Here is a 13401-nt window from a genome sequence, read left to right on the forward strand (position 1 = left end):
AATTGTATCTTTTATGACAATATTGTATTCATCACCAAGGATAATATCAGTCAGTCAATGACTGCTTCTTGCTTAAAGTTCAAACACGTTAATTTGAAGTTTGTATAAAAGCTTATTGAGAAGGATAGGCTTACTAATGGAATATAAAATAAGTAAGAAACAGTTATCTCCAGACAGTTTTTTTGCTACCTTGGAGGATGGTAAAAGTAAAATAAGTACATAATTTCAATGACTGCGCAGCTTGAATAGATATTCTATATGACATTACAAAATACTGAAATCAAGTAAGTCAATAGGGTTGTTACTGATCAAGACTCCAGTGCAATAGCTGATGTAGGATTTGGTGAAAATGCACCATAAATACAATGTTAGATATGCAATATCATAATCCTGTTAAGATATACCAAATCATTAGACCCAAGAATTTTCTGGTGCTGGAAGGAAAGAAAAGCAATGTTACCTTTTTTGCAGTAACAATGAATACCCACAAATGGTTTTTACTGACAAATATAGCTATGCATGGCTTCAACAAATACAGCAAATCATTTCAGATGGATTTTTGGAATATAGAATGGCATTATGTTAGGAATAAAGTTGGTCCTGTAACTTAAGAAATAAATAGAAGCAAAGTAAGGCTTCTATTTAGACTACAAGAATAAAAGCAAGTAAGTGCTACAAATTTGCATTTTTAAAAAGGAATCTTCATTTTGTCATACTATGAATAAAGCAGGAGCCTGCCTTGAGCGTGAAAAGCCACTGAACTAATGAATTAAAAAGATTATTAGCTAGAATCATAAGAAAAGACAACGGGGAATGTCTGTTTAAGAATCTTCGATGGTTTTGAAAACCTCTGTTAATTTTACAAGTTTCTTTATATTGGGATAGGGAAGTCTGAAAACTCTTCACATAAATCTCAGTATGTTTCAGCAGACTGAAACTAAACTGAACTTGTAAAGTTAGGGTTCTTTGGAAAGGTGCTGTATGCTAAGTGGCTTTGTTCTGTAGTGTGAAAAAAATCCAGTGAGATTATAGATCTGTATATACTTACGTTTAAATAAAGCAATAAAATGTTAACGTCGAGCTATTGAAATAGCGACAGCTAAGCTGTCAGCAGCAAAAAGATATTCTTGGTATTAAATAAAGGACATACGTTCTGGCAAGTGAAGTTAGGTGAGTCATCCTAGATTTGGACATATAAATTTAAACAAATGACATTTAGTGTTAGTTTTACTCCTAGGATACTTCAAAGTGATTTCACTGATCCTTGGTGGATTATGAAGTACAGAATTAGTAATGAATGTATGAGCTGGCCTAGGGCTCAAATTATGAGACTTATAGGCAAGCTTTTGCAAAGAGAAACCTATGATAATGAGTTTAAGAATGAAAACTTAGCTTAACCTGACAAGTTTAGGAAATACAGTTTAAATAGTCGTTCCTAGGATCCTAGCCACAATGCTTGTTTTGCAGCAGAGTGGCTCCATAGGATTAGGAGGATAACTGATAAACTTCTATCAGATACTACTCCCCATTTGGGGACCAGTAATTTCTGCAGAGAAGTGCTGGAAGAAAAACTCCTTAGTAGTAGGAGGACACTTTGTCTTTAGGTGTTTCACTAGACAATGCAAGGTCTATTAGATCTGTCCCTTTCATAACATTGAGCTATGTTATTGGTGACGTTCATCATGGACACCGTTCCTGATCCCTTATGCAGTGTCCGTGATATTTTGATTATAGCAAGGTTTCTATGCAATGAACGTGCAACCGTTGATTGTATTCATGCATGTGTTGTGTGTGTGCACAAGGAAACTGTGCTCATAAGCTGCTTCAGAGTGTGTGGGAATAGATGTGTAATGTTAAACCTGCAAAGATAGCCGTTTAACGTGGCATATACATTAGGAAGTATGATAGCCTTCCTTAATAGGCTGACAGCACTTGAAATCACTGTGATACAAAAAAATTCTAATCTTGAGCCTACTTTGGGACCATTACAGTTTCCAGTTGAAATGAAGAGCTTTTCTAAGATGCATTCAGTTTTTTTCAAGGATTAACTTGATTTAAGGGAAAAAAAACCCCAACCCATCACTCAACAAAAAAATACTATACGTATAAATTAACATAAAGTGATCTTCATTGCTTCAGTTCAAAACAAACACATACCTTCTGCCCTGCCTCTGCACCCCCCCATATCTGAAAGATCCGATCGCCAGGACAGAGATCACACAAAAGGAATGGAATTTAGTCAAATCTAACCAGAATGATCCATTCCTAAGCCAGGCAATTGTCACCAGTATCTCAGAGGACTAGCACCTCCCAGAGTGTAGATGAAACCTTCTCTGCTTATGCGTAAATCTAATAATACTATGTTAAGGATAAGATGGAAAGATAAGAAATGGAACTGTCCTGTGACAGATGAATCATGCCTTGACAATGAGGACTGATACTTGCAGCAGAAGTCAACTCACATACAGGAATGCATTTGCGGCACTAGAGAAATCACTGATGTTTACTTCTAAAACCCAGAACATCTGGATACCTTGAGAAAAGCACTTGTGTGAGTACCAGAAGTAGAGAAGCCTGTTTTTTCAGTGGATTTGTGTTTCATGGTTGAATGACCTACCTGAATTTATGCTAGGTCTGAGATCAGTTCTTAAACAACTGACATCAGAAAAAGATGTTATGAATGCTTTACTTTGGAGTTGATACCTTATGACACAATGGGGAATCTATTCCTCATTTTCTCCTGGTGTAGATCCTCTGTTAACTAATGCAGCACAAAAATTGATCAAAGCTTTCCCTGCAGTTAGAAGAGTCATAGCATCTTTCTTTTCCTTGTAGAGTCTCAGTTTAAATACACGGTGAACATGTGGTGCCCTTTGACCCAGTAAAGATAACTCTTTTCTCTCTGCAGAAACCTTTTCCTCGAAAATCTGGGAATCTAGAATAAACAGTTGAGTAAAATAATAAAGTACTGACTGAATAGGCCAGTTACAACAGCAGGTTGACAATGTGATGGCAGAAGGATGATTTTCTGACAAATGAGATACCCAGTTACTGTTGGCCCTTCTGAAACTTCCCATCCTGTGCAGATAGCCAAAGCTATACAAAACACATTGCTTCTAGGGTGTTATGGTTGCAACTAGTTGACATCTCAAGTGAGAGGTGCCCTCCTTCAGTCCCTCATACCTGCCCTTCTCTTTGGCATGATGTCTGTTGAGAGCTGAGGCTGTGGACAGTGCTTGTTAGAAACAGGCCTGGTCTGCAGAATTTGGATCTGCTTTCTTGTTCAGCTTAGCATTTTGGGTGGCTCGTATGCATGTTGCTGATGTCTTCTGTTTTAATCGTTCTGGAAGGAAGAGAAAGCACACAAAGCACTAACTATTCCTGGGGGAGGAAACCCCGATATCCCTTGATTTATCCCATCTTAAAACTTGTGCCAAGTTGCTTTGTTTACATGCATGTTTTTGTTTTTCTCTTCCTCCCACCTCCATAAAAATACATAATGAGATTTCTCAAAGATATACCATGTGAAGTCTACAGTCTGAAAAATGAGTTATAAAAGGATTTTTATACAATAAATCCCATAATAGAAGTTATCCTAATGACACAAATGCATCTCTTACAGCCCTTGTAAACAAGAATGTCATCGGAAAACATGAGAATGAATGATCAGAAACGATGGTGTGTTAGTTTCTGGTGTTTTATAGTTCATAAGTACTACCTCATCATAACAACATTTGTTTCTTTCTCTAGTTGCCTCATATTTTGTGAGGCTAAGAAGGTCTAAATTGATGGACTAAATCTCAGCTCTTTAATTTCTGCCTTCTTTTTTCCTTTTTTTTTTTTTTTAAATAAATACAGGACAAAGCTACCTACTTATGTCCCGGAAGAAAGGCCTGCAGTGGGACAAATGAGACTGAGATTCTTGATGTCTTTACCCCTCCCCACCTTGGGAGTGCTGTAAATGCTTGAGCAAATTGTGTCTGATGCTGTGCTGTTTTCTATGTGCATTTAGAAACACAAGAGAACTGATGAGGTTTCTCACAACAGTATGTTTCTTTATCCCTTTTTTGAGGTATTGTTTTTTTTATCTGGTGAGTCCATGAGAGTTTGACATTGGATGACTTTATAAAACATTCTACTAATTGGATTTGTTAAAATAAATAAATCAAACACTAATTGGAACGTGCCCTGCCATTATTTTTGCTTACTGAATTAGATATAATGGCGTGAAGTTCTTTTTATCATATTTGTGCACTTATTTAAACACCCCCCTGGCGCACACTTCTGCAAATTCAATTATATATTCAAAGGAGGCATTCAATTTATGCAAGGCTGGTTTACATTTAATCCGGGGGCAAGTCTCAGTAACTGATGATAGGTCTGCTCAAGATTAATTAGCATCACTCAGATGAGCAGTGGCATTGTTACAAGCCTGCAGTGTAAAACAAGGGATGTTTTATCCTTCCTGCGTGAGCTGTTATTTGCTTCAATATGACCCTTTTCAGGAAGGGAAAAGCTTCTTGTTTGGGTTTCATTTTGTGAAAAGGGGTCAACACCACATGCGTTATCTAACAGTATCAGTCATCTCCATTTCCTTTTCTTTTGCCCCGCTTAGCAACTGCGTTTGTCATTGTTGAATTTTCAGCCAACCAAGGGAAAGGCTCCAGGATCCCAGTTTGCTTCCTAAAATCCTCATTCTTGTTAACAATTTATGAAGCCGCAGAACTCCATTTTGGTGAATGTGTGGATGTTTTCATTTTCCTCAAACAGCTTTGTGATACTGCGGCTAAAATTATAACGTGCAAACCTGGTATCTAAATTCATTGAGTGGTATCTTTTTCTTTCAATTTGAGGATTATTTTTTCTATATTAATGAATAGCCCTTTGCTGCTGCCGAGCAGTTATGTTTCAGTGATGGATGATTCTGTATTAGGATGGATCTAACCTTTTTTCCCCCCTCTTTATGTTCCAGCATATTTAGATGTAGCTCATATTCCAGTATACACATAGGCAGCATGTATTATGAAATGCTGAATATTAAGCTTATGCTGATAGTGAAAATAATGCATTTGCTAGTTTTAGACTGCTGGCCCATTTTGAAGTCACTGTCCCTACCTAAGTGGATGCTTAAAATCTATTAATAAATTTTTAGTTGAAACAGAAATTCATTAGTGGGGACTAAGTGAATTTCCAAGGATCTTGCAGCTAGGTGCTGACGTAGCAGAGTAGATCACTCGATCCCATTTAGGTGAGCACGAGGAGGAGCTGTGCAGGTGCAATTGGGCATCAAATGCACCTTTACCCTGTGTTTCATCGCTAGCTTGCTTAGGAGCTTATTGTCCTGAACGCGCACTTGAACATAAGAGCACTTTCACCTCCTGGGTCAACAGTGTTCCATAAGACAGGCGTTATGGCACGCTTTTTTCAAACTCTTCCTCCTCATCCCAGTTTACCCTCCTTAAACTGGGACTAAGCTTGTGGGGTGTGCTTTGTGGAGCAGGGCGTACCTGAAGACCCCTTACTGCAGTGAGCTCCTGGGGTTCCCCGTCTGGCACGCTGGCCTCAGTGAGGCTGCGGACCCGAAGGAGGGATGGAGCCCACTCACTGGGCTGAGGTGGATCCGAGGGTGGCAATGCGGTAATGGTGCTGCAGAGTGTCCCTCAGCCCGCCTGGCTCCTCTTCCAGAGGAAGGAAGGGAAAACACAGCCCGACTCGACCCCCGGGCTGGCTTTGCAGTTAGCGAGCGGGTGTGCGTTTGTGCTCCGTGCCTGTGTGCTGGCAGTGAGGGGCCCGGAGCGGCGGCCGCTGTTGGGGGGAGGCCGGGGCTGCCCTGTGCGGACAGGGCCATGGGCAGCCGCTTCTGCCGAGGCTGCAGGGTGGGAGCAGCTGGGTGGTGCTGGGGGTATCTCTGGGGAAAAGTGCTGAAGAAAGGGCAGAATGCCAGGAAGGGGGGGGAGATGAATTGTGTGAGAAGCCATCCATCCTGCAGAGACTGAGGTTAGTGGAGGAGGGGAGAGCACGGTGGGTCTGAATTCCTGAGGTGAAGCTGGGTGGAAATGTCACAGGTGCTTTTCTGAATGTGGCTGCCTGTAAGTGGAGCTGTAATGTCATGTCTGCCGTGTTCTGCAAAACAAGATAGGACTGAGACTACCTGTGATATACTTGTTTGGCAGATACAAACACAAGCTGCTGTGACTATTAGAGTAACCCCAAAATCTGTGATATTCTGGATATTGTGATTCTTTCCTTCCGCTTTCCGCAGTTTCTTTCCCGTTCCATCATACAACGTAGGCTGTAATAGTGTGAACAGAGGAGTTGTTGACTGTAGCTCTCAAGTTAATGTGGCCCTGGGTCCCAGCTGAGTCTTCACTTTTATTTCTGCTCTTTTGACACACTATAGCAAGAAGTGGATGGAGACTTCCCTTCTCCTGGTACCTGAGATCCATGCAGCCCACCTGCTTGTCTGATCCCTTAAAACTGACTCTATAGTTTTTTCTCTTTGTCCTCATTTCCTGCAAATTCACCTCTCCAAATTCCAATTCTGTTGCTTCTAGTAAATTAATCCTTCTGGCTTATTGCCCTGTCACTCTGCATTTGGAGGTTTCTCCGTTAACCTTTTCTTTCTTTAAAATGTAGATGTCTTGCTGCTGCTTTTAAGGCTCTTCATGGTTTATCCTTTCCTTTCTTATCAGATTGTACTACAAGGTTAGCTTTGACTTTCAGACAAGGCGCTTCAAAGCTTCCTCAGGTGTTGTCTCTTATCAGTGGAAACTCCCAATTAATTTCCAGAAGTTCTCACCATATACCCTTCTCAGCTCCTCCTCTGACTTTACCTACCTCAGCATGTATAAAATAACCTGTATAGCTGATTATAGCAAGATTTTGCCAATTACATTCCCTGGTAAATGAGGACTACTACCCCATATTTTGTTACTATTGCTTGTTTTGCTTCTGGGATTTTATAGCAGCACCTGTGCAATCTTCTCTGTGTACCAGAGGCCTTGTATGATTGTCTGGCTCCATCAGAGAATTTGTTTACAATCCCTTCAAAGTAATAGCTCAGAGACAGCACTGTTATTGTGCGCTGCAGTGAGCTGAACAGAGGTTGCGGGGAAATGGTGTATGTCTGAAGTTGTGCTATTAAAGTGAATCTATCAAAATTAGAATGCCACGCTTAGAGACTGAGAGCAGAGTATTTGATATCGTCTCTCATACCTGCTTGCTGTGGAAAAGGTGACTTTCAGTTGCATTGCATACTCCCACACAATCCTGAACTTCTTTATTTTTTCTTAGACATTTTAATGAGCATGTGTAATATTTTCAGTGTGAACTTTTTCACCTAAATTAAATTTTAAAAATTAGTCAAACAGGTTAAGTGTAATCCTGCTCATTTTGACAGCTGCGAAAGCTTCATAAGTACAGTAAATTTAAAGCAAGAATTATTAAACTATTGTAAAATGATGACACCAGAAATATTTACAGAGACTCTACTGAAACAGGCAAGCTTGCAAGGGTCATAAAATCTGCCATAGTTGATCTATTCATAATGAAAATATACAATATGTCAATTTGTTGGGGTTTTTTTCTTTAAACTTTTCTTTACCAACAGAGTGTTTCAGGGTGTCAGGTACTCTACTCAACAAATCCTTCTAGTATATACTTAAATAGAAATAATATGTGAAGTTTTGTAGAATGACTGAGAAAACCAGGTGCAGCTGGAGTGCACATAAAGTCTTTTAACAGAATAAGGATTTAATAAATATTAATGACACGATATATTTTTACGTTTGTCATTTATGAGGATTTCCAAAGGAACTGAGACAAGTTTGGGCTTTCTTGGGAGCTAAAGAATAGAAAATATAGGTGAAAACTGAAGAAGGCCTCAATGTCCTTAGTGCTGGATAATCCTTATTGCAAAAGGAACCACAGCTCACTCACGTGCCAGCTATGTATTGTGTGTGTGTAGGCAATGCAGCCTGTGGGAAGGAGTAAAGAGTCAGGAACATCTCTGTGCATACAACTCTCCGATTAGTGTCAAGAGCAATTGGCAGTTTGGCTGGCAGAGCAAGTTAGTGTTGCCTTGAGCATTGCTCAGTCCTTGCAGCTCTGAAGTGTTAGATGTGTCCAGTTGACTTTGGAGGACTGGTATCTGCAGAGAAAATTTATCCTTGCTTCCCTAAGAGAGAAAACCAAAGCAGTACAGAGACACTGTTGGCGTGATTAAGGTTTAAACTCAAGGACCCAGGCTGCCTGATCTAATGGAGCTAGTACTGAAATATGTCTGGCAGCTTAAGTTGGGTGGATGTGAAGAGGAATGTGCCTGAGGTAACATAACAGACACTAGCGTAGGAATATCCTACCAGGGAATAAACTAGCTTGGTTAGTCTGCGTGACACAAGTTTTGAAAAATCTGCGTTGGCATACAAAATTTCATTCCAATGTTCATGGGTTTCCCTTGATTCACAAGTGTTCAGGCAGCTGCCAGGTTATTTATGACAGTTAACTCTTCCAAATATTTCAGGAATGGCAGTAGGAAAGATCACTTAGTCAACAGTCTGGTAGGTGTGAATGCTAGTTGCCATCCACTTCTTGTTATTCTTTTTGTTGTGGAGAAACTAAAGGGTTGCACTCAAAAGTATTGACTCAAAAGACCTTGAGGAATGGTCGTGTGCCACACGGAGTTTCATGTTGTTATGCATAAGAGATGGTTAAAAGGAAGGTTGCACTCTCCCTAGGTGTGACTCAACCCTGTGTAATTCAAGGCTTAGAAGTGAAAAAAGAAGTGAGGATTCACTGCAAGAACAGTGATGCTGTGCTTGTTTACTTGTTTACCATTTGCATTCATTCTTTTTTTTTTTTTTTTAATATTTGACTTGGAGGTTTATATAATTCAGTGTCAGTTACTGGGACCCAAAGGCAGCTATTTCTGCACTTGTGCATCATGTGCAATTGTCCCTAAAAATGTAAAGACAATAGGTTGAAATACAGAGAACTGATCTAAGAAACAGTAGCATGGAAGGAAGAAGACAAAGGCTTCCAAAAGATGCAAAGGGTGGAAAGTCAAAAAATATTTTCTGGATTTTTTTCCCTATGTAAACTTGCATAGAGAATATTAAAGTAAATGAACTACTGTAAAGAGATATAAATAACTAATACAGGACTGTATTAATTTTTCTTGGTTTTAGGCGGTTGTTCGTTTGATGAGCACTACAGTAATTGTGGTTATAGCGTGGCCTTGGGAACCAATGGATTTACCTGGGAGCAGATCAATACATGGGAAAAGCCAACAATGGATCCTGCTGTCCCAACTGGTAAGTAAGAAGCCTCAGCAGGTTCAGGGGGAAGGTATTGTTCTTTCAGAAAATCAGCTGTTAGTCCTGTATGTGTAGTGGGTCTGGGTACCCACAGCAATGGGGTAAGATTTTATTCAGTGATAAAAAGATTAGTTTTCTGTTCAAAATAATCTGACAACAGAATTCATAAGTGTGAGATTATTTTTTTTTCAATATTTACTATTTGATATCCTTGCTGAATCATTTAATGCTGCTTATTCCTATTTTATTTCTGCATTTAACAAAGAGAAAATGTTTCGGATATGACATTCCAAAGTTTGGCCAGCTTTTTGCATGTTTCAGGATCTTATCTGGGGAGATGTGTGCTTGAGATGCCAGAAAAAGTAAAGCTTTGTAATGTCTGGGAATATTGGACCTTCCAGTTACTGTTTTAACTCTTAACTGACTGCTTTTAGTTCTAATTCTGGGAAGGCAAGAAAACTCCTAAAGAATTAACTGTAGCAGCTAGTGCTTGATTAGGCTGGGATTTCAGACAGTGAAATTTTCATATGCAGGAAGAACATTTCCAACAGAGCGTTACCAGAATATGTAACTTGCTAATGTATATTGAGAACAACCAGTAATAGCATAGTCTTCCACGTGATACTTGGAATATTCTCTGAAGAGCTCACAGTCATGGTAATTTCCAATAGTTTTGTTTCTCATTTGAAATCAATGTTATGTTGTATATGGTTGTATATGGAAGTAAGTTCTCTAGCCTTAATAAAAGGGCTGTGGAATGTTTTGTTCACGTTGAAAAAGAACTTTTTTTAAGAAAGCACACTAACATTTTCTAAAAAAGATCATAGTTTGTCTGTGTTCCTTGCTGCCTAAAATAGCAGTGCAAGCTCCTTTCAAGCAGTGGACACAATGGCAAACAGAACTGACCAGCCAGTTAAGAATGTGATTTCACTCCTAAGAAAGAAGTATTTGTTCTGCTTAGTGCATTGCACTCTGAGAAGTGTGAGCTACGTGGCAGAACCGGAATATAGTGTTGTTCAAGAGATATTCTTATGCCTGTAATTATGGGGGTGAGACACTTGTAATTGCTAGCTGCCTGTTAAGGATCCAGCGTAGAGCTGATACAACAATAGCTCCTTGCTACAGCCCAGTCTGCATTCCTGTATGCTGTCAACAGTAAAAAGCATGTGAGATACTAGCCTAGCTGTGGTTTCACCATCACCAAAGGTTGGTTGAGTTGTTGGGTTTTTTTAATTACAATTTAGATTGGAAATCGTTTGGTACAGGATCTTTCAAAGTGTGTACTGCCTACTACCACTTGACTGCACCATCCCCAAAGAACTTAATTGTGAAAGTGTTGGTTTTCTGGTCTTGTCTGTAAGAATGTATTTCATAATTCTGGACATTGTTGCTTTTTTAATGATGGCAATTTTATCGTTACAGTTCCTCAGCTTCTACCCTGTTGTGTCCTATTGAATGTCCCTGGTAGAGACATAACAGATCTTTGAATTAATTGATCACAGGGTGATCTGAAGGAATAGGAACAGGCACAGTTTTAATGTAATTTGGAAAGCAAGGAGTAAGTGGAAGGGCTTATGTGGCTTGGAGTGGAGGAGTTCAATACTTTGCCAACTCTAAACGTTAAAGTAAACTTATCTTCCTGGACTCCATATGAAGGTATATTGTCATCTGAAGTATGCTGGAACCATGGGAAAATTGACAGACAAACACCAGTCTGGAATGGCATGGTAAAAAAACCAAAACAGCAACTGCAAAATACTACAATGTAATTTTTTAATAAGGCTTTCAGAATTATTTCCTCTAAAACTAAACAAATAGAGAGAAGAGCGTGTTTTCCCTGTTAATACACCATTTTGTGATACCCAGTATATAAAGGTATTAGAGTAGCTGCAAATTTAGTAAAGGTTAGACATCAAATAAGAAACACAGAAACCTTTATTGTAGAAAGATGCAAAGGTAAAGCAGCCATCAACTTGTAATGTGATGATAAAGAAATATTATCTAAAGAGCTTTTAAGGAGCATAAGGAGAAATGACTCGTTCTTCACGTTACTAATTGATGTCTTGGGACTATTCATGCAGAACAAAGGGCAAAATCAGTAGGCAGAAAAAGAAGATCGACCACAGCAAATGTGTACAGAAGGCTCTAGTAACAAAAACATGTTTTCAAGAGCTGTCTGAATCATGCTAACCTTGAAGTAAATTATAGTGGTCAATTAGACTGCCCAAAGCTAGCAAAGACATTAGAGCTATTATTGAGAGTCTGTATAGCTAGATAGAAATGTAACGCATGGTGTTTGATTGGTTACTCATTGCAAATCTGTTTTGTAAGCATAAAAGATGCTTACTTAGAATTCATCTAGTGGCAAAGCCAGGCGAATAAACTGATGAACAGCACGTTCCACTCCTACAAGCAGGGACATCTTTAAAACAAGAGTACTAGAACATTTGGTGATTGACTTTCCATTCCATTTAATTTCTCCACAGCAGCTGAAAGCAGCAGGGTGTAAATCCACAGAGCTGCAGGGTGTAAGAGGTGGTAACAAAGAGGTGTTCATGGAATAAGCATCTTCTGGTGGCCAGCCGTAGGAGGAAAGCTCTTTAGCACTAAGAGTGGCGACAGGAGTGTTAGAATGCACAGGGTTCTGAGAACTCAAGCAGTAATGCAGATTTTCTTTATCAGGATGATATTTTGGACACTACCTTATTTTTGTAGCTGGAAATAGATTAAAATACTATATTGTGGAAATTGTAAAAACAAAAAGTGAGCAGGCATTAGGTTGGTTCAATGATACTAAGTAGGTCTGCAGCGCAACCTGCTGGGAGATGTTGGCAAGAAGCGGGGCCTGCCCCCACCCTGGTCAGCCAGCTTACATTAACATTGCCGTCAGAGCTATTTTCTTCTGTAAAACCTATCGGCTTTCATAAGTACCAGCAGGTCCCTTTGAATTCAACCGAGCCCCAGAATTCTGTCCTCCTGAATACTAATGATAATATCTAGCACTTTTTGCAGTACTTTCATCGTTAGATCTCAGAGTGCTCTTCAAAGGAGGTCAGTACCATGAATGAGAGCCTGAGTCTATAGTGCTGTGTAATTCTCTGCTGACATGCTGTTGCAAAGGTCTCTGCCCAGGGACGACTTTCTATTCTTTACTTTTTGAATTAAAATGTCCAAAAAAAGGCGATTAAACTGCTCCATTAGCAATGTAGAAGTTTGTAGGCAATTTGTTTTCCTCTGTTGCTAGCAAATAACCTGTTTTTCCATGAATTCTATGATTAATTCCTTAGGGCTGGAAACTGTTCATTTGGGGGATTAAGAACCAGATGTTTGTTGTTCTGAATAAATGTTTCAAAAACATGAAAAAAAAATTAATTGTAGGTATCTGATCCCCAGACTTTGGTGGGACTCTCATTCCACCTTCTTGCATAATAGCAGAAGCAATTATAACAAAATATTCTTTAACAGATGGGTGTTTACTTAAGCCTGGATACCCTCAGTGATGAGTATTCTACAGTCTTTTGGCTGCTTGTTGCACTCTGAGTTATAAAGATTCTCAGTCCTTCATTTTCCTTTTTATGGCTTCATCTCATTATTTTTTTGTTCCATCTTTGACTAGGGAGAGTAATCAATCGTCGCTCTCTTTCATAACGTCGTTTACATAGTTGCATGCAGTTAGTCCCGCAAAACAGATATAACCATGACCCAGTCCTTTTAACCTAATTCAGTGTCTCCCTTCCTTCCCCTACCCTATGCCTTCAATCATGGCTTTCTTACCTTTTTCAGGTATTTGCCTAAAGCTGCGTTACCAAGCAGGGATTCAGTGCTCTGCATGACAGTGCTGGAGGGGCACAAGACTTTAATTCTGTTTTAGAAGTTCAAAGTACAGAAGTAGATTTCTCCTACTCTTCTTTATTTCCATCTTGCAGTTTTCATTCTCCTTTTTTCTGTGAATATATTCAGACTTTATGTGCTGATGTGAGATGGATATGGCCCCTTAGTTTGTGTGGGATCACAGAAGTTGTTTCCTTGGTGGTAAAGCAGGGCCTGAGCTTTTCTGTATTTTTTGAGGCAGGTACTTTTTAGCAGA

General features: G+C 39.4%; 1 protein-coding gene across 2 annotated transcripts in view; it reads left to right on the plus strand.

Moving 5' to 3' along the window:
- PTPRT (protein tyrosine phosphatase receptor type T) overlaps nucleotides 1-13401 on the plus strand; it is a 469086-nt gene that overhangs the window by 116540 nt on the left and 339145 nt on the right. For both annotated transcript variants that reach the window (XM_075768624.1, XM_075768623.1), the window contains exon 2: nucleotides 9186-9311. In XM_075768624.1, coding sequence (XP_075624739.1) covers nucleotides 9186-9311 — 126 coding nt within the window. The remainder of the gene's footprint in view (nucleotides 1-9185; nucleotides 9312-13401) is intronic.

The sequence above is a fragment of the Balearica regulorum genome, chromosome 16 (assembly GCF_011004875.1).
Source record: "Balearica regulorum gibbericeps isolate bBalReg1 chromosome 16, bBalReg1.pri, whole genome shotgun sequence".
Classification (NCBI taxonomy): domain Eukaryota; kingdom Metazoa; phylum Chordata; class Aves; order Gruiformes; family Gruidae; genus Balearica; species Balearica regulorum.